This window comes from Erpetoichthys calabaricus, chromosome 3 (genome assembly GCF_900747795.2).
Source record: "Erpetoichthys calabaricus chromosome 3, fErpCal1.3, whole genome shotgun sequence".
Lineage (NCBI taxonomy): Eukaryota > Metazoa > Chordata > Cladistia > Polypteriformes > Polypteridae > Erpetoichthys > Erpetoichthys calabaricus.
The window spans coordinates 78524348-78545427 of record NC_041396.2 but is presented as its reverse complement, the minus strand read 5'-3'; the positions used below and the strand labels follow the sequence as shown (position 1 = coordinate 78545427).

At 39.9% G+C, this 21080-nt stretch overlaps 1 protein-coding gene across 1 annotated transcript; it reads right to left on the bottom strand.

The window, feature by feature from the left end:
• Nucleotides 1-339: 339 nt before the first annotated feature.
• On the bottom strand, nucleotides 340-18219 carry LOC114649294 (zinc transporter 10-like). Its single transcript, XM_051924584.1, has 5 exons — nucleotides 18190-18219; nucleotides 13762-14264; nucleotides 9607-9675; nucleotides 9246-9485; nucleotides 340-753 (listed from the first exon to the last, which is right to left on the bottom strand). Exons 2-5 carry the CDS (start codon nucleotides 14237-14239, stop codon nucleotides 359-361), a joined length of 1182 nt encoding a protein of 393 aa, XP_051780544.1. The 5' UTR covers nucleotides 14240-14264; nucleotides 18190-18219; the 3' UTR covers nucleotides 340-358.
• Nucleotides 18220-21080: the final 2861 nt, after the last annotated feature.

The window sequence follows — 21080 nt, the reverse complement described above, 5'->3', positions numbered from 1 at the left end:
TATATATTGTATGTTGGACAGCTATGCACAAGAAAAAAATATGATCAGACCAATAAGTTGTCAGACTGGAAAGCTCCCATTGTTCAGTGAATTAACCGTAAGGTTCAATGAGAATGTGGCAAGATTGCATATACTGCAATTGTGTCCTGTTTTGCTCAAAAGAAGGTGATCTCCATGTAACTGACATTTCAACTGATCTGAAATCATATAAACGTAAAAATTTTAATTCACTTTGACTTGTGAACCAATATTACAGATTCAGTAATGACAAATAGAATGCAAATTGAGGGCCTGTCTTTACACAGACCTCAAGGCAAAATGTGGTTGAAGCTAAGAGTACAGAAAGGCAGTAAACCCCCTAGAGTTGAGTGACACAGATGCCATCATTACCCAGGATGTTGGACTTAGGCAGAGAAACATCTGCTGGATGGCTGCTAACTTCGCTGTGGACTTTGCCACGTTCAGAGAAAAGTGCACAGCACATCATTGATTGACATATCTTGAACTGGCAGGGGGCTGTACAGGAGAGGACTGCCTCTGTTGGCTCTTCCTGATGGGTCATTTCAGGCTGGATGGTGATGGAATGGACCCCAGCTTTGTGAAAGATTTCTCTTGTCTGACAGCACACTTTCTCATATGCAACTGAGTCTGCACACTTTAAATGCAGAGTGGCAATGTTACAGTCCGTCTCCAATTCCCATACATGAAGCTCATGAATTCCCTGCACGCCAGTGACCTTCATCAGGTCTGCACCTGAAAAATCAAAAAGAATCACCTTTGTTAAAAAAATGCATATGTACTAGCAGTACTACCCTCCTAAGTAATCAATGTAGACTTTAGCATTAATGTTTGCAGTGCACCATGCAATGCATACAGTATGTCTCTGTTATATTCCATTTGGATTCGTAAATGCAGTATTAATGTTTGTGGTGTGCCATCTGTTGGAATATCAGAGACATAGCAAGTAGGCAGACACACAAAACACCCTTTTATTAAGGTAAATGATAAAAATACTGAATGTAGATGTCTCATATACTGCATATTTTAGGCATTGTTATTCAATTGTACTGTTCTAATCTTATAAACATTGTTGCCCCACTTCAACTCTCTTTCAAATGCATCCAAATAGAGAAAAAGTATATAGATCGCTATGTTTCTTAAAATTACAAAATGTGCTTATATGTATGCAAATCCTATATTTATTTTGCTGTATTGTTTTGCTCCTATTTTATATTTAGTGTGGCACAGGGGAATATTGAGTAGTGCTATTGACTGATTGATCCCGGCCCCATTGGCTTGAACCTTGTATCTGGTCATTGTCTGGTCATTGTCCATTTTACTTTGTCTATGGTTTTCCTTGGGTTAGTCCTTTCTTACTCCAAAGATGTGCAGATGAGGCTTGGTGATTCCCGATAGCCCCGAGTGAGTTGGATGTGTACATGTCTGGTCCCAGTGATGGACTTGCAGTCTGTCTAGGACAGTTTCCTGCCATGCATCCAGAGCTGCTGGGATAGGCTATATCCCCGTGTAAACCTACATTGAACCAACTGGGTTTCAGAATGTTATATGCAATTCTTTTTAGTTGTCCACATATGATTTCATATACAAGATTAAATTGAATCAAATGTGAATGTAATAACCGTAGACTATTTTGGGTCATTGGGTTAGTGTTTGTATTACTGTTTTTTAATTACAATGTATTTGTTGCACACTAAGGTGTATTTTGAATAATTATTGTAGGGCTTTGTGATATGACCTTAAATTGAAATTGAGATTATTTTGACACACAATGAGATACTCGATATGTCCTGATATGTTCTCAAAACACCTTAAAGATGGGAGATCACATAAGCATGTACTGTATGTGCACGATTTCTGTACAAAATCCAAAACCTGGTATATTTTCTCACAATAATATTAGTAAAAGAAACATTTTTTTCCAAAATTAATCAATTTCATGAATAGCACTGCCACCTCAGAGTAACATTTTTGTTTTATATCTCCTCAGCTTATTTTTGAGTACCCACTGTATGTATTAAGTTAGACTCCGTGCTTTCCTTACTGTCATCTGTGCCTGCCACTCAGTCAATACTGCTTTTTTTCTCTCTCGGACTGTTTTACGTAAGGAACAGTGAAGCTTTTGATTCATTACCTCACAAATCAAAGATCATAACACATGTATATGGTTTACAGTTTTATGTTTTATGGTGTACATCATTTGCAATCGTTCCTAATGGTGTATTTACATATACATGCATTTTCTTGTTTTTACCAGTCTGTATGATGCGTAAGGATATTTATTTTGTAACAGCTGCCAATATAGTAAGTACTGTATTTGCTGCTGGACAACCTGTATTTTGTATTCAGTGCTCTTAACATCTTCTTGAATACTTAATTCTCTATGGTATAGATATGGTATGGTACTTTACATGGTAAGTGCCAAGAAAGAATCTGTAAAAGGTGTCTGAAATTTTGTGAGGGCTGTCAGATTTTGGTGGTCACGGAGCTGTTTCAACAAGACAGCAAAACTTTACTTTAACTTTTAATCCCAAAGAACAGTATGATCTCCTTATTAAAACACGGCATTATAAAATTACATAGATTTTTAGTTCATTAATTGTATTTTATTGTCATATTGCTAACTTCTTCTCACTAAGTAGTATGGTTGTATATTTGACTTCCTCCAATAATTTTAACAGACTCAAAAATCACCAGCACACTGAATTTATAAACGTTAACATAAAATGAATGCGCTATATATTAAATATCCAATTGATGTTCAGCACTTTTATTTGATATTCCATTAACTCTTGTAAGAGAGGCACTATATAGGCGCCCAACCCAACACAGATGGACACGGAGGCACGTGTAAAAAAATAAACTATTTTCTTCAGCTGGAGGGCACGTCTTTCCTGTAATCCCCCCAGCCACAACACTGTCCCAACCAACACACAAATCACACTCTCTTTTCTTCCACCACGACTCCTCCTAGGCAACCTTGTCCTCCTCCACCTGACTCTGGCCACTGAGTGGTGGTTGCTGGCTCCTTTTATTGGGTACCCGGACATGGCCCAGGTGCTTGATTGTCGACATCCGGCTGCACTTCCGGGTAAGGCGAAACCAGTGCCCAAAAGGGGTCAGTAGCTCCTGCTGCAGCACCCCCTGGCGGTACCTGTAGAACCCAACAGGGCTGCACAAACTTCCAACCCCCATGAAGCCCTGGGGGAGTCTGAGGCACCGCTGCAACCCAGGGGGCCTGCCATCTAGTGTCCAGGGGAGATACTGGGTTTCCCATCCTTGTCCCCCTGGTACATATGTTGCAGGGGCGTCCCGGCCAGGCATGGGCCCCGGCCATCCGTCACACTGTTCTGAATGCAAAATAAAAATCTCCACTGCTTTTTCAAAGCATTTTCACATTGACTCCACCCATGTTGCCTGACTGTGATTAGTGTGAAAGAAAATATAGCAAGGATCAGAATAGGAAGTACTTAGAATAGGTAGGGTTTTCACAGGGATGACAGTTTAAGCAGTATAACATCTAAAGATAAAGGGTCCCTGTTAAACAAAGTTCCAGAAGGGTACATTGCAGGCACCAGATGTGTCTAGATGGACTCTTCATAAGCAGCAACATGCTTTATCTTTAGATGATATACTGCTTAAACTGTCATCCCTGTGAAAACCCTACCTATTCTAAGTACTTCCTATTCTGATCCTTGCTATATTTTCTTTCACACGAATCACAGTCAGGCAACATAGGTGGAGTCAATGTGAAACTGCTTTGAAAAAGCAGTGGAGATTTTAATTTTGCATTCAGAAGAGTTAATGGAATATCAAATAAAAGTGCTGAACATTGAGATATTGGCTTTTGCATTTTGATTTTTCTTATATATGGAACTGAAAATTCAATATATTGAACAGCTCTACCTAGCAGGTTGGGTGAACATCACCATCAATTGTATATTTCTGAGTCAAAGACAGCTTGTGCCTTCTGACTTTGTTTTTATGGTACTGCTGCATTTTTATAGTCTACTCTCTCTATATCCTTTCTTCTGAAACATCTGCAGGGTACCAACCCGCCCCTCTCTCTCTCTTTCATCTCTTTTTGCTTCCTTATGTATTCAGTGAGTAAATTCCTTTTTCATCTTGCAAACTTTCAATGAGCTTGGAATTCTTATATCCCATGTCTATTTCTGTACTGAAATATGGCCTTCTGCAATCACTAGGGGCCTCATGTATAGCACCGTACACATAATTCACACAAAATGGCGTACAGACAAAACTAGAAATGTGTATACACACGAAAAAATCCAAAAGCATAAAAATGTATATGCCAAGTTCCACGCACTTCCCCTTTATAAATCCCAATGAATGTGAAATTTAACGCATGTGCATGCGCCTACAGTTCCACCCAGACTTCTCCCGAAATATAGCGTATTTGAATGTGCAAATCAATGTAAATAAATTGCCCCTTCTGTTCAGTGTTTTGTTAAAAGACAATGGCAAAAGCATATGGAAAAAAGAAGAATATCAGCAAAGTTGAGGCAAGGAAAAATGTACTATTTGTTGGCTTAGGCAGTGGTATAAGCAACAAATGGAAGTTGATGGAGTGATACAGAGTGGTGGAGACACTGGAAAGTTCAAGTTCAGAAAGTCACACAGTGCCCTAAATAAAAAAAGTTCTCAGAAAGTCAAAGTGAAAAGGCGAGTCACAGCCCACCATTCTGTTTTAGACAATATTGCAAATGCTTACCCCATGCCAATGACGCGACTCCATGCTGTGATAGTGCTTATGTGCCCAGCACATCTTCAGATGCTGGTTGCAGACACATCTCTGCCTCGGAAACCGCTGGGCGCACATCTGGCTGTGTGCTGACAAATGCTGTTCTGATGTCACAAAATGCAATAGTGGACGCTATAAGAGATGTGGTCAATGAACTAAGGAATATAAGGGCTGTACTATCTGATATTGACCACAAATTAAATCAACTGGTTAAAAAATAAATGCATCTGATTGCCTGCTTTTGCATTCTGCTAATTACCTTCAAACAAAGTTATATTGCTTTCCGATTTCGGCTGATCATTTGGTGTGTCGAGGCCAGGTTCATTATATCACATCTCTTCAGGTACGGGCAAGCCTTGATTGTGTGCCACATTATGTAGTACGTTACATGCTTGACTATAGAGCAGCACATAATAGAGTGGAAATGATTATTTCTATTTACATAAGCAAATTCATTCTCTGAAGGCGCTTTTATAGTGCAGCGTCTGCACCAAACACCACAATGGATCAATTCTCTGCTCTTTACATGGCTCTTTGAGGTAACTCACTATCCTTAAAAGGACTGCTTGCCTTTTGCCGGACTAATTGGAAAAAGCACCTGTTGTCTGTGTGGAGTTCCCGTTGTTATAGGCTCTACTCATTCTTTTGGTGATTCATCCCTGGCTGATATAACTTGTCCAGCGCCATTGCAATAGCAAAATGCATGCAGTTGACCACTCAGATTACATTTGGAAAACTGGACGTTGTTGCGAATTGCCAGTTCAACCACAGTGTAAGGAAATTTTGTCTACCTGGATGACAAACGGATAATACCATCCAATACAGCTGGGATGAGACAACTCAGTGATGTTTGTGAAATACCCAATTGGTCAGCAAGTTCACATTGAAAAGCTCCAGTGGCTAAAAACTTGAGAGTGGACAGAGCTTGCAAAGGAGCAGGTAGAGCACAATTCCTCAGAGTCTGCTTTTGTAATGTTCGGTACACAGCTCCAAAAGGATAGCTCAGCTCTTGGAAATCGACATTGACTTAGTCATTATCATTTATAAATACGAGTTGTATTCTAATTCTACATATGAGATGCCTTGTAAAAACACTAAAGCAGCCATGGTAGTTGGAATAGTTTGGCCATTCCGTGCAGCATTATATTGTTACAGATTGATTACAATCAGTGAATTAAATTTGTGAACGATATGCAGTTAATTTCGTTGTATTTGATAATACCCGTGTCATGGATGTGAATATGAAAAAGAAAGGTAAATGACATAGGAACAATAGCACTGCTTTGACGCTGGGTGCTGCCAGTGTGCAAAACCGAGCAGAAAAGTGCGTATGTAAGGTGTGAGGCTGCTGTGAAAATGTACGTGGCTTTACACAAAGTTTATATTTTATATATCTTGAAGTGAGCGTAGATACAGGTATACACAACATTTTTGTGCATATGCACCATTTATACATGAGGCTCCAGGAATTTAAACTACATTAAATAAAAAAGCAGCTGAGCAGCCATGCACTACAATACAATACAATACAGTGATCCCTCGCTATATCGCGCTTCGTCTTTCGCGGCTTCATTCCATTGCGGATTTTAAATGTAAGCATATGTGAATATATATCGCGGATTTTTCACTGCTTCGCGGATGTCTGCGGTCTACAGTACGTGTGCTTCCTCAGTTGATTTGCCCATTTGAATTGAAACAAGGGACGCATTTGAATTGAAACAAGGGACGCTATTGGCGGATGGCTGAGAAGCTACCCAATCAGAGCACACGGTTAAGTTCCTGTGTGCTGCTGATTGGCTCAGCGACAGAGTGTTGCATTAACCAGGAAGTGTAATCTCACTCATTCAACATTAACGTGCACAAGCGCCAACAGAAGATGCAAATGATTGCAGAAAAGGTAAAAGTTTTGGATATGTTGAAGGAAGGAAACAGCTACACGATGAGTCCACGATTCTTTTTATTTAAAAAGGAGGAAAAGCATATAAGATCTACGGCCGCAGTGTCTTTTAACCAGGGCGCAAAATGAGTTGCAAGTGGACGTGATAAGGCAGTAGTCTGGATGGAATCTGCTCTAGGGATTTGGATTGAAGAGTGATGGAAGAAGAACAACGGCGGTGCTAAACAGTCGCCTGAAGAGGCTCCTTTAGAAGAGCTGTAACGCTCTCCTTTGTTGTGCAGTAAAATTAAACTCATCTTTATCGGACAAGTCGTCGTGTCATTGTTGGTGAGTAACCATAATTAATTATTTACGTACAGTACTTATTACATGTACATACTTTAGTGTCACTGTACACACATTTTACTGTATACAATTTTTCTTGCGTTGTACGTATTTATTGCTGGTGGCCTGTCTGTCGTAATGGCTGTAACATATGTGATATCGGAGACGCTTGAAATCTTTAAAATAATATTTAGGTTTTACTGTATGTAAACTGTGTTTACATACATAATTTCAACGAATCTTACCTAATATCTAAGAGAATACAAAGGGTTTATGCTGTATAATTGTGCGTGAAATGTTTGTAATAGTGTGGGAAAGTTTATAAGGGCTTAAAATATATAAAAATAACCATATAAACATATGGTTTCTACTTCGCGGATTTTCTTATTTCGCGGGTGGCTCTGGAACGCAACCCCCGCGATGGAGGAGGGATTACTGTATAATTTATTTTTGTATAGCCCAAATCACACAAGAAGTGCCACAATGGGCTTTAACAGGCCTCTTGACAACCCCCCAGCCTTGACTCTCTAAGCAGACAAGGAAAAACTCCAAGCTGTTATGAGCAAGAAGTGACAACACTGTGAGATGAGACTAAACCTGGAAAGCATGTACTTATCATAAACAAAATGAAAAACATGTTGCTAGCCTGGTAGTGTAGTGGTTACCAATGCTACCTTGCAGCTTTAGAGTCCTAGTTTTAAAATCTGGCTGAAGTACTGTTTGTGGGTAGTTCTGCACATGCTCTCCTGTCTGAATTTGTCATTCTTGGGGAAATCCATTTTTCCACCCACATTCAAAAGACACTGAGTGAGCGTAGATGTGTGCATGAATGTGATTTACAACATACTTATACCCAACCAGGGTTAGTTCCCACTAAAGTATAGACACTTGCTTCATGTGATCCTGAAATGGATATGCAGATTGAAAATGGATAGATAGAAAGATAGCTTAGCCAGAAGTCATCATGGCTTCTTTCTCCAATAAAGTCTTTCCAATAACATTCTTCCTCCTCTGTCCTCTTTTTAACAAGACCACCAGTAACAGAAACAGCCTGTGTGCTTAGAACCATAAGGTCAGGATGTAGATATGGGTATTACCTACAGCAAACCAATACAAAGTACAGTGGACATCAGTTCTATAACCAGTGAGAAAAATGGAGACAACCATCTCCTTGTTATAGCACTCTGTGGCCTTGCTAGGATCTGATGTATAATGGCTAAGTATTGTTACTTGAGGTTTTTACAGACTTCCAGACCAATGAGCAAAAATGTACTCTGTCTGCTATGCATGGCCTAGTTTAAATTCCTGAAGAAATGTGTGCTGTGTTGGCAGATACTGTAGCATGGTACCTGAACTGTTCAACTTCACAGAATGTCTTTTTTGTGGCAGACCCAACAAACCATGAACACTTAGCAGAGTCCCTTTTGGCATTTACAGAATTCGAACCGGCAACCTTCCAATTGCCAGTGCAGATTCCTAGCCTCAGAGCCACCACTCCGCCTCCAATGATCTTCTTGGATGATTTGATTCACAAAGCATTCTCTGTTCAGGAAGCTGACATTGGCACATTAAACAGATCAATACACTAAATAGTCTTCCTTACAATACCCTTTCTCACAAAGGTAGAAAAGCAAGTTGGGGCATTCCTCTACTAATATAATACATATATCACCCTTTTGCATAGTCAAACATTAAATTATAAGGGACGTTTTCATAGGAACAAACTATTCAGGCAAACAGAACCTGTTATTTCCTACTCTTCTATGTGTTTTTGAAATACCTTTGAGATTTAAATGCCTCCAAGATTGTACATTCAGGTTGTGTTGCTTTTTTTGCACAGCTGAAGCATATACTTTGGAGGGTCATAAAGGGGGAACTGGTGACTTAGGTGACCCCTGGAGACACGGTTGCATGGCATTCATTTTCAATATTTGAAAGCTAGAAGTTGGGGTCATATTCTTTCCATTAAGTTGGTTCTCTCTTAGATGAAAACAAACTAAGCCGTAGATGATATCATAGTTTTTGACATATAGGGTTGTAAGTTATGGATATATATAACCACCTTTTTGTGTCATTTCTGAAAATCAGTCTAAGGAAGGTGGCCTTCACCAGTCTAAGAGTTATACTTTACATGGATTGTTTAGAGCCCTTAGTAGTAGTTATCTAAATTGTTTGCTGTGTGCCTGGTCATGTAATAATCCTTGAGTATTTAAAACTAGTTTTAAAATACTTCTAACTACTTACAAATCTTATCCACTTGAACTCCTTCAGGTGTCATCTGCATCAAGTTGGTTACATATACTTTAAGGGCAGGATAGAGGAGCATTACCCTAATGACAACCGTAACGAGTATGATGGCAGGATCCACATAACACTTCCAATTACACTGGGCTTTAGGTTCCAGAGGCAAAAAGTAGAATATGCCAGAACTCACTATTACTGCAGCTGAAATGAGTGTATCTCCAAAAACGTGTAACAGAAATCCTAGGAATAAAAAGAAAAATATTAATACATCCAAAGCTAAGAAATCACCCAATGCAGCATGGCAAGTTCTTGTAAATATGGTAAAGGGAGTAGAAATTTGTGACAAGAACAAGATCCTTACGTTTTGTATTGAATGCTTTTCTCTTCTTGTCCACCTTTTTATTGTTTATGTCACTTACTATCTTGGCACCTAATTAATAAAACAGAGCACCATGTTAGGACTTGTTTGAAATGATAAAATCTCCAAATGTTTTGACGACATGAGAAAAGAGGCTCCTGGTTAAAATTTCACTTCAGCTACTGAAGTTCATAAAATACAGTCTACAATAGGCAGTTCTCTTTGTACTGGCTACAATGAAATGAAATAACATCCGCAATATTTGTAAATAGAGCAAATTGCAATTTTCCAGATGGGGATAATTTCTATTCACCCATCATCCATCTAGTCATTTTCAGAACCTGCTAGAAATAAAACCCATTTTACTGTAGCAGTGTTTAACACTTCACTAATATGCTAATCAGTGAGAAACTGAATTTTATATTGCAAGTGTATATGATATACTGCAGTAACTCACTCAATGTGATAATAATATATTGCCAAGCATTCAGTTTAAACAGATTAAAGTAAACTGTGGCAACTCAATATGAACAGTCTATGCTGATCAAGTGAGGACAGAGCTGAGAAAACTCTGCATAAGCAGGGCTTCAGAGCCAGATGGAGTCTGCCCCAGGGTGCTGAAAACTTGCGCCAGCCAGCACTGTGTGGTCCTTCAGCACCTGTTCTTCCTTTACCTGAATTTGCAGAAGGCTGCCCAGCTGTGGAAAACATCCTGTATAAGCCCAGTGCCAAAGAAAGGACATTAAAGTGATCCCAAGGACTTCGGACCAGTTGCTGTTACTTCATACATCATATGAAGACCTTTGATAGGTTGGTCCTAAAACAGCTTTGACCCCTGGTTTTAGGACATTTGGATCCACTGTAGTTTGCCTGTCATTCATATATAGATGTGAAGGATGCTCTCATCTACATGCTCCACAGAGCCTGCTCCCACTTGTATAATCAGGATAATGTTCTTTGACTTTTTCCAGTGCTTTCAGCACTACTCTGCCTATCAACTGGAGAAAAAGCTCAAGGCTTTAAATCTTGATGCTTCTACAACCTCCTGGATCATAGACTACCTGACCAACTGACAGCAGTTTGTGAGGCTGGCGGACAGCCTGTCAGAAATGATGCTGTGTAATACTGGTGGATCTCATGAAACTGCCCTGTCTCCCTTCCTGTTTACCCTCTACACAACAGACTTTGGCACAATACCAGAGCTTGCCATCTAAAGAAATTCTCAGATGACTCGTTCATCACAGGTTGCATTTATAATGGCAATGAGTAACAGTACAGGAAGGTTGTGGATGACTTTGTCTTGTAGTGAAGACAAAAGAACTGTTGGTGGACAAGAAGCATCTGACACTAGTCACCATTTTAGGGGGCAATGCCTAGGGGTTAACATAAACAATAAACTGGACTGGCCTGACAACACTGTGGCACTATACAAGAAGGGCCAAGGCAGACTGTACCTGCTAAGGAGACTCAGGTCTTTTGATGTGTGCAGCAGGGTGTTGGAAATGTTCTACCAGTCCATAGTAGCCAGTGTGGTGTTCTATGTTACACTCTCCTGGGGAAGCAACTTGAGCTCAAAAGAAGCACAATACCTGAACAAACTTGTCAGGAAAGCCTGCTCCATCACAGGTTGAACCCTGGACACGTAGGAAGCTGTTGTAGAAAAGAGGGTAACGGCAAAATTGGATGCCATCATGAAAAATCCCCTCCATCCCCTACCGGTGGCGCTGTTTGGAGTACATTTAGCAAATGATGCTCATTCCATCACGGTGTGCTAAGAAGTGCCATTAGAGGGCTTTTCTGCCCACAGCTATCAGTTCAATCCTTCTTCCTAATCTTCTTGTTAAGTTTATTTTTTTATTTTGGACTGACTGGCCATCAATACAGTCCTGTGAGTTTGTATCGTTGCTTTTTATGTTTCTGCTGCTGTATGCATTTGAATTTCCCCATGGGATTAATAACATTTTCTCTATTTAATTTAATCTAATCTAAAAAGAAATTATGCATTTTTAAACATGTATTTTTTTAAAATATTGAAATGCCATGCTCTGTCAATATCAGAGCTTTGTCACTAAAACATCATGACACAATGCTTTTGCATTTACTACATCGTTCTTTCCAGTGCCAGTGCATGCACTGCATATTGGCCTAAATCTTCTAATGTATTTAAAATGAGGTGATCACCCCTCAGTCTTTTACTGGTAAAATTGGTGTGATTTTGTGCAGCAACCACAATATTCTATATTATAAAGAGTGAGAAAGACAAGGAATATGATCCTGGTCATTCAGAACAAAACAGGCATTTTCATACAACATTTGCTTTTCCACATCTGCACAATATGGGTTCCCTTTGTATCCTAGAACACATTGCACCAAGCCATGTACTTCTGGCTGTAAATCCTTCAACTTCATTTTACAATTTGTATATGTCCTGTGGATTCTGGGGGAGAAGCCATGGGGTGCACACTACGTCCCCTGGAACGCTTGGTGGCAGCCCCCCAGGTTACATCGGGGCCACAATCATGGAACAACGGAGCTCATCTCTGTTGTGCTCTGTGGCCACCGCCAGGGGGAGCTGCAAGACTTAACGAGCCTGTGTGGGCACTTCCGGGTGGGCTATAAAAAGACCCTGCAGCCACACTTGAGGCGCGAGAGTCGGTAGGAGGAGGACGACGAGGACGAGGACGATGACGACAACGAAGACTAAGAAGCTGCCTGGCAAAAATGGAGGAAGAAGTATATTTTTGATTAGTTTTGTGTGGTGCTTTGTGGGACTGTGCTGTAGCTGAGGGACACGGGGAAGACGTGACCCCCCAGTGGAAGAAAATAAATCCTTTTGTTTTATTTTTACCTGTGCCTCCGTTGTCAGTCTGTGTCGGGTCAGGTGCCTATATAGTGCCTTTCACAGTCCCTAATACAGTTTTTATCATGAATTGTTTTACTCTGATATTGTCCATCAGGCCCTTACTTCCCCAATATCATCTTGCTACTCCTTCTGCTTGTTGTCACTCACTGTCAGTTGACCAGTCTTTTGTAAAAGATTGCACCCATGTAGATATGTATTCTAAACAACATACAACATGCATATGCATATTAATCTGTCAGTATCAACTAGGATTCATAAAGTAAATTGTTGGAGTTACCACATACTGTAAATATAAACATAAATAAAAAAGCAATTTTAAAATTATTTAGTAACTTAAATGGATATATGTTGATGCAATACAACACGTTTGTGATGGATTTTGGCTTAGTACAGACATGAAAACAACATGTCTCAAAAACATTTACGAATGGGTAGACAGATTTAAAGTTGGAAGAAGAAGTGCAACAGCTGAAGCTCGATTTGGTTTACCATCAACATCGCACACAAAAGCCCGCAAAAACATGGTGAATGCCTTCATCAGATTAGACTGAGAGATTATGTTGTCCACTGTTGCTGAACAATTGGATATCAGATATGTATCTGCACATGTCATAGTGTATGATGGGGCACTGTAATGTTTGTGCAAGATGGGTACCCAAACAGCTTACTGTTCTGCACATCCTTCGGTGAATTTCAGCAGGTTACACTCACTGTGCTCAAAGAAATCTCACTACTGCGTGTTGTTCAATAATGATGCAGTCCTGCAGAGTGGCATCCATGTTCATTTGACCGTGGCTTTAACTAGACTAACATCAGAGTGCTGCACTGTGTGTTTGAACTACCCATAAGTCTCGATGAATATGTTGTACTGTTATCAGTAGTGGGTACGATGTAATTTTCAAATTGCCTTCACTTTTTGATTTACCCTCATATATAACATTTATTACTCATTGTTCAACCTCAGTTTGCTGTTTAATAAAATAGGATGCTAAGCTTAAGTTTGCCAGGACGAAGCACAAGCCAAGACCGTTAAATGAGCCCTTTCAAATTATGGGACAGAGGAAAAAAAAACACATAACTCACCTAAGGAAATCTGAATCCCCACTAAACCTGACTTAATAACTTTGTCCTGTGTAGATGACGCCACATTTCCTGCAGAAGAATCCAATGAACATGGTGAGAACCTTCACACTCCACAGTAATGCTATTTATTATACATTTCATTCTACACTCTTTTTTTAATTCAGTGGTTACTACATTCAAACCCCCAAACTAAACAACAGTTTTAAACTCACCTCTTTTACAGTCCATCCTATTCAGTTTTTGTGATTTCTTGGGGTTGTATGACTCTTTCTTGCTGGACCAGCTGTACTGGACCATGACGGCTGTCAGAACGTTGATGCCAATTCCACTTGCCCCAACAATCAAACCCAGGAGTGGATTCATATTTTGTTTCGGTTGAAAGAGAGCCGTAATAGCTAGTGTGATGACACTAAAACAAAGCCCCACGAAGAAAGAGTTGCTGCATAGTTTACAAATCACTCTGGTCCGCCTGAGTCCATAGGTAAATAGTTCTGAAGATTGTTTGTTCATGTTGCGTATTACCACAAATTCTGGGCATATGGCAAGTGCTCCAAAGAGTGTTTTATATGAGTCTGCAATAAGGGTAACTGAGTTTCCAAGGTACCCCAGCACAAATTCAACTAAGAAGAGGAGAGACTGGATGATCAAGATGAAGATCATGCAGGACATCTTCGTATAATAGTGAACCATCTTGTGCTGAAAGGAAAATGATGTGCTGAAAAGACAGTGGGATCAAAGGGTAGTGCCTGGTTACCCCAACTAGAAAACCGACATGGCAAAAAGACACTTGTCTATAAGGTGCTATTTACTAGAACTGTTAAAAGTTTGGCTGTTATTAAATTAACTTTTTACATTATAAATAAAGTATGTTTCCAATATATATATTTAACTCTTCACACTCTACTTTGGAAGATTATACATTTTAATACAGTGCTAACAAATAACATGTCCATATGCAGTTGACACAATGAGGTTGTTAGGTGAAATAAATATCATGGTATGGCTAGTCCAAATTTGTATCAAACTATGGCCCAGCTGTTTGTGTTAATAAATTACCTCTTTAACAAAAATTACTGTATCATCAACATACTTTTTACAGCACATATGCACAGTATAACAAAAATATGCACAATGAATATTGAACCATTTCTTAACAATGAACAATTTAAAACAAATACTTGCATGCTTTTTTTACTTATTTGTTGAATAATTCATATAAGTAAAGTTACATTTACCTTTACTTTGAACACTTGATTGACATGCTAAACATTGTAATGATTGTACAGCATTCTGCAGTTGAGTTATAGTGAATATAATGTAGTAAATGAATATAATGTAGTAAATGATCTCATCTGGTGTTCACATTTATCAAACTAAATACATTAGGCTGTAATACTTCACATGGTATATGCAATAATGTACAATTCCCTCATAAGCCCAATACAAAACACCGTAATGTGCCAGCAATTCATTGAATGCTGCTCCAATAAAAGGATGGTTAAAGCTTTCTGCCTGTACTTTTAAAAATGTAATATGTGATTTTAACAACATTGTGTTGTTTATATATTTTTATACCAAAATATATATAATTAGATTAAATTAATATAAATCACACTTCGATAAATGACAACTGAAACTTTTTGGCAAAGCCTTTAAATGTTTTCGTAAGAAGAAGAGCAGCTTGCACAAACAATACACTAGCGTAAAAACAGTGACTTATGCTTCTTTCTAAGCTATTTTTAATTGAATAGAGGCAAAGCATTTCAAAGCAGTTATTATAATACACTGATTTTAAACAAATTTGAGTTGCAAAGCCTATTTGATGGAACTTTGACACTGATCTCAGAGTGTCTGATTTGCACTTCTACCAGAGAATGTCTTTCTTACATGAAGAGAACACTTCTTTTTACCAGTATCAGAGCAATCACTGTTGTTTTTATGAATAAATCTCTCTCTTTTTTACACAGACAAATTTACTTTTAAAAAGTTCACATCTGCCAAATGAGTACGAGTTTTGTTCACATTTATATTTTGGATTCTCCTGTTACCTCCTGCACTTATTTACTGTATGTTTAGGGTTAGGTTTTCACACTGACCTTGTAAATGCTGATATTTAAATGGACATTATACCTGGATTACAGGAATGTGATTTTTTCGGTGTATGTTGCATGCAAATGTAATTACAATTTAACTTAATATTCAATTCTCTATGACTTGCTATTTTTTTATTTAAATTTTGGCTTGTTTGAATTTTATTAGCATCATTTTTAGGTCATGCATTTTGGTGACAGCATTATACACTTCATCAAGCAGTTTAAAAATTGTAGTTTGGGGAAAACTGTTCATTCCTGTGTGGTGAGGAAAGAATAGCTGTTTAAGTAATTCTTAAATTTATTGGACACAAATTTCTTTAAAGGAGGAAAAAAAGAAATAAAGAATAGGTTGCCACAATCCTGAAGGTACTGTGCATAACATGTCTCTCTATTATAAAAAAAAAATCCTGGGAGGGAGACCTTCTCGGAAGACACTTTAACGTCACGCGAGACAACATTTAAAACAAGATCACGGACATCTAACCAAGCAGTTGCTGGAATGCTTTTGACAGACAGACATCATGTGCTCCCAGCTCTTAAAACAACGACAAGCGACAAGCAGAACACGCAGCTCGCCAGCAGCAGGAAGACAGCAGATGATCCAACAGCATCTCCTTAGCATGCGTTCAGCCGCTCCCCCATCACAACGCAAGCAGCGTTATACATCCTGCGAGAAAGATTTAACCATGCCCAGGGCCGGAAATATAGGACAAGTATTGCTTTTACAAAAGTTTTAAAGTAAAAGTGAAAATAATGCATATGTAACAATTCCCATGAAAATAACAATGTTTAAATTGTATATCCGGTAAATCAAACCCAGGGGTGGGCGAGCGAAGCGAGCAGGGGGCAGAGCTCCCTAGTCTTATATAAGGAAAGGACAAAAATCACAGAAATTTACAGTTACACCTTAATGAATGGTGACAGTACCAGCAGACCCCCAGAAACTCTGACATGAGAAATGCATAATGTGTCTACAATGAAAGTGTTGTGTAAAAAGGGCCATAGTCCATAAGACTGATATTAAAAGGAAACATTTCAGTGCTACATTATATGACTTGGATTAGGTCTGCTTGTAAAGCACTGCTCTTAAGCTACAAATTTGCTAGTAACACTCTCATTAAATAAATAATCTGCATTTTCCTTCATGAGAAGTAAAAATACACACTGACTAAAGCTATGGGTGGTCTTACCAACAGGTATGTTTTTGTGGATGTAGTATAAATGTCCTGATGATTTGTTCTTAACTGTTCCAGTGCTCAAGATCTGGACTCGCTCGGAAAATGTGAAGATTCTTCAGTTCCCAGAGACCTAAATCACCCTGCACTTTGTACCTTCTTACACCTGGTGATATATACATATATATTTATATATATTAAAAATATGTTTGTATTTACACAGTACAAAATACAATCCACAACAATATCATTGTACTACATTTATCAAACACAGACATTTTCCATTCCCATCGCTTAACTGAAACCATCATCCCTCTAATACATTGGACCAAAAATCCATACTACTTACGTTTTGGATTTTTAAAATCAATTCCCATTAAAGTCTTATTCCTCATTCCCCAATATCCACTAGCCCTTTCATTTCTCCCTAGCAGCAGCTGTGAAATCCCACTTCTCAATCTCTCTCTTTATTTTCCTTTTGAACTTGTTTTCCAAACAATGGCACAATCTCTGGTCACAAACCTCCTTATTAGGATACACCTGGCATTCCAAATGTACCTCTTTGATAGACAAATAACAAACCATATCAAAAAGGCCTCCTGTGAAACTCTGCCATTTCCAGCTAGTCCCTCCTTTTCAAAATAAACAGATATGACAAAAATGGAATCTGTTACTATCATCAATAATCCTTTCACATTCTCCCACATTTCTGGTGTCCACCTGTGCTCCCAAAACACAAGTCTGATTGTCTCCACCCGGGCACAGTCTGGTCTTGGAGATATCCTTGTCTGCGTTGACCTTGCCTATATATCCTCTCCCTCACACATAATTTCCCCCACACCATTATCCAGTTTAAATCCTTTCAAATATTTTTCCAGCCTTTTTGGCTGTACTGCTGTCCATAACCCCACTTCAAACTTTATTGTCAGAGTCTGCCCCCTCCTCCATTGTATGCCTGACTGTCTTATACAAGTCTTTCTGTTTACAGCACAAAGTAACATCTGCAGATTCCCTGTACTTTGTTTTTAATTTTGCTGCATATTCATTCATAGCCTCCTGGTCTCTCTTCTGCTTATGGTTTCAAATTTGACACACTGTCAGAGTCCTCGTTACTGATGTGAACCACAGAGCCAAACAAATTGAAATTTGTGTACAAAGTCCAAATTCAAAGCCTTGCACAAAGGTGTGTAAAAAACACAGCCCATCTCTAGCCGAATGTCTATGATATCCCCACCTCCATTTTCCACACATTGTTCCATATCAAACCTTCTTGTCCTCTCATACCTGCTCTCCCACACAAAATGAAACACCACTGATTTAATCTAAACCCACAAATAACAAGACAGAGGAAAAACTGTCCCCAGATACTTACATTTTACTGCCTAACAACTTCTAATTTTGTCTACTGCAAAAATTCTAAAGTTCCCCAAACTAAAACCTTGGTCTACAGTAAAGATTCAGAGGAATATGGTTCTTTTAACCCATTTAGTTATTTTACCTATTTATATTTACTTTGATCCATTGACTTTTTGCTTCTACGTGAAAACATATCAAATGACATTGAAACACTAACCTTACTCCAAAATTATATTTCATAATATATTAGTATTTTGAGAAAATTAGTACTTTGAGAACTCCCATAATTCTCATGGAATTATGCTAATTAGGACATTGAAACACTAACCATAATCCAAAATTATGATATTTCATAATAGTACTTTGAGAACTCCCATAATTCTCATGGTATTATGCTACTTAGTTTAGATAGATAGATAGATAGACAGATACTTTATTAATCCCAGGGGGAAATTCACATATTCCAGCAGCAAAAATAATAAAAAAAAAAAAATGCAGATAAAAAAACAGACAATAACTTGAATAATGTTCAACGTTTACCCCCTCTGGTGGAATTGAAGAGTCGCATAGTTTGGGGGAGGAATGATCTTCTCAGTCTGTCAGTGGAGCAGGACAGTGACAGCAGTCTGTCACTGAAACTGCTCCTCTGTCTGGAGATGACACTGTTTAATGGATGTAGTGGATTCTCCATAATTGATAGGAGCCTGCTGAGTGCCCATTGCTCTGCTACGGATGTCAGACCGTCCAGCTCTATGCCAACAATAGAGCCTGCCTTCCTCACCAGTTTGTCCAGGCGTGAGGCATCCTTCTTCTTAATGCTGCCTCCCCAGCACACCACTGCGTAGAAGAGGGCACTCGCCACAACCATCTGATAGAACATCTGCAGCATCTTACTGCAGATGTTGAAGGATGCCAGTCTTCTAAGGAAGTACAGGCGGCTCTGTCCTTTCTTGCACAGAGAATCAGTATTGGCAGTCCAGTCTAATTTATCGTCCAGCTGCACTCCTAGGTATTTATAGGTCTGCACCCTCTGCACACAGTCACCTCTGATGATCACGGGGTCCATGAGGGGCCTGGGTCTCCTAAAATCCACCACCAGTTCCTTGGTTTTGCTGGTGTTCAGTTGTAGGTGGTTTAAGTCGCACCATTTAACAAAGTCTTTGATGAGGTTTCTATACTCCTCCTCCTGCCCACTCCTGATGCAGCCCACGATAGCAGTGTCGTCAGCAAACTTTTGCACGTGGCAGGACTCTGAGTTATATTGGAAGTCCGATGTATATAGGCTGAATAGGACCGGAGAAAGTACAGTCCCCTGCGGCGCTCCTGTGTTGCTGACCACAATGTCAGATCTGCAATTCCCGAGACGCACATACTGAGGTCTGTTTGTAAGATAGTCCACGATCCATGCCACCAGGTATGACTCTACTCCCATCTCTGTCAGCTTGTCCCTAAGGAGCAGAGGTTGGATGGTGTTGAAGGCGCTAGAGAAGTCTAGAAACATAATTCTTACAGCACCACTGCCTCTGTCCAAGTGGGAGAGGGATCGATGTAGCATATAGATGATGGCATCTTCCGCTCCCACCTTCTCCTGGTATGCGAACTGCAGAGGGTCGAGGGCGTGTTGGACCTGTGGCCTCAGGTGGTGAAGCAGCAGCCGCTCCATGGTCTTCATCACATGTGATGTTAGAGCGACAGGCCGGAAGTCATTCAGCTCACCAGGATGTGATACCTTTGGGACTGGGGTGATGCAAGATGTTTTCCAAAGCCTCGGGACTTTCCCCTGTTCCAGGCTCAGGTTGAAGATGCGCTGTAGAGGACCCCCCAGCTCTGATGCACAGACCTTCAGCAGTCGTGGCGATACTCCATCTGGACCTGCTGCTTTGCTGGCACGAAGTTTCCTCAGCTCTCTGCTCACTTGCGCTGCTGTAATTGTGGGTGGGGATGTCTCTCCTATGTTGGTATCAGCAGAAGGATGTGTAGAGAGTGCAGTAATCCGAGGTGAGAGTGGGTTAGGGTGGTCAAACCTGTTAAAGAAGATGTTCATTTCGTTTGCTCTCTTCACGTCTCTCTCGATGGTGGCACCCTGCTTCGAGCTGCAGCCAGTGATGATCTTCATCCCATCCCACACTTCCTTCATGCTGTTGTTCTGCAACTTCTGCTCCAGCTTTCTCCTGTACTGCTCCTTCGCCGCCCTGAGCTGGACTCGGAGTTCCTTCTGCACGCGCTTGAGCTCATGCTGATCACCGTCTTTAAAGGCCCTTTTCTTCTGGTTCAAAAGGCCCTTGATGTCACTTGTAATCCATGGCTTGTTGTTAGCATAGCAGCGTACTGTTCTTACTGGAACTAAAGTGTCCATACAGAAGTTGATGTAGTCAGTAGTGCAGTCAACAACCTCCTCAATGTTCTCACTATGTGATCCCTGCAGGATATCCCAGTCTGTAGTTCCAAAACATTGTCTCAGAGTATTCTCAGCCTCCTGGGTCCACTTCCTGAATGATCGTTTGGTTACAGGTAGGACTCTCACTTTTGGTTTGTAGTGAGGCTGAAGCAGAACCAGGTTATGATCTCCTTTCCCAAGCGCAGGCAGCGGGGTGGCACTGTATGCGTCTTTAACGTTTGCATACAGTAAATCAATAGTCTTATTTCCCCGGGTGTTACAGTCCACATACTGGGAGAATGCAGGTAATGTTTTGTCCAGCGTCACATGGTTAAAGTCTCCAGCGATTAGCACAAGTGCCTCGGGGTGCTGCGTTTGTAACTTAGCAACAGCAGAATGGATGATGTCACTCGCTATCTCCACGTCCGCCCGAGGAGGTATGTACACGATGACAACAATGACGTGCCCAAACTCTCTGGGCAAGTAATAGGGACGCAGACTTATGGCCAACAGTTCGATGTCCCTGCAGC

Coding starts and splice junctions, on each gene's coding strand:
- LOC114649294 (XM_051924584.1), bottom strand. CDS start 14,239: ATGGTTCACTATTATACGAAGATGTCCTGCATGATCTTCATCTTGATC. Junction 9,676..13,761: donor TAGGATGGACTGTAAAAGAG/GTGAGTTTAAAA, acceptor TTTATTAATTAG/GTGCCAAGATAGTAAGTGAC. Junction 754..9,245: donor AGTTCAAGTGGATAAGATTT/GTAAGTAGTTAG, acceptor TTGATTTTTCAG/GTGCAGACCTGATGAAGGTC.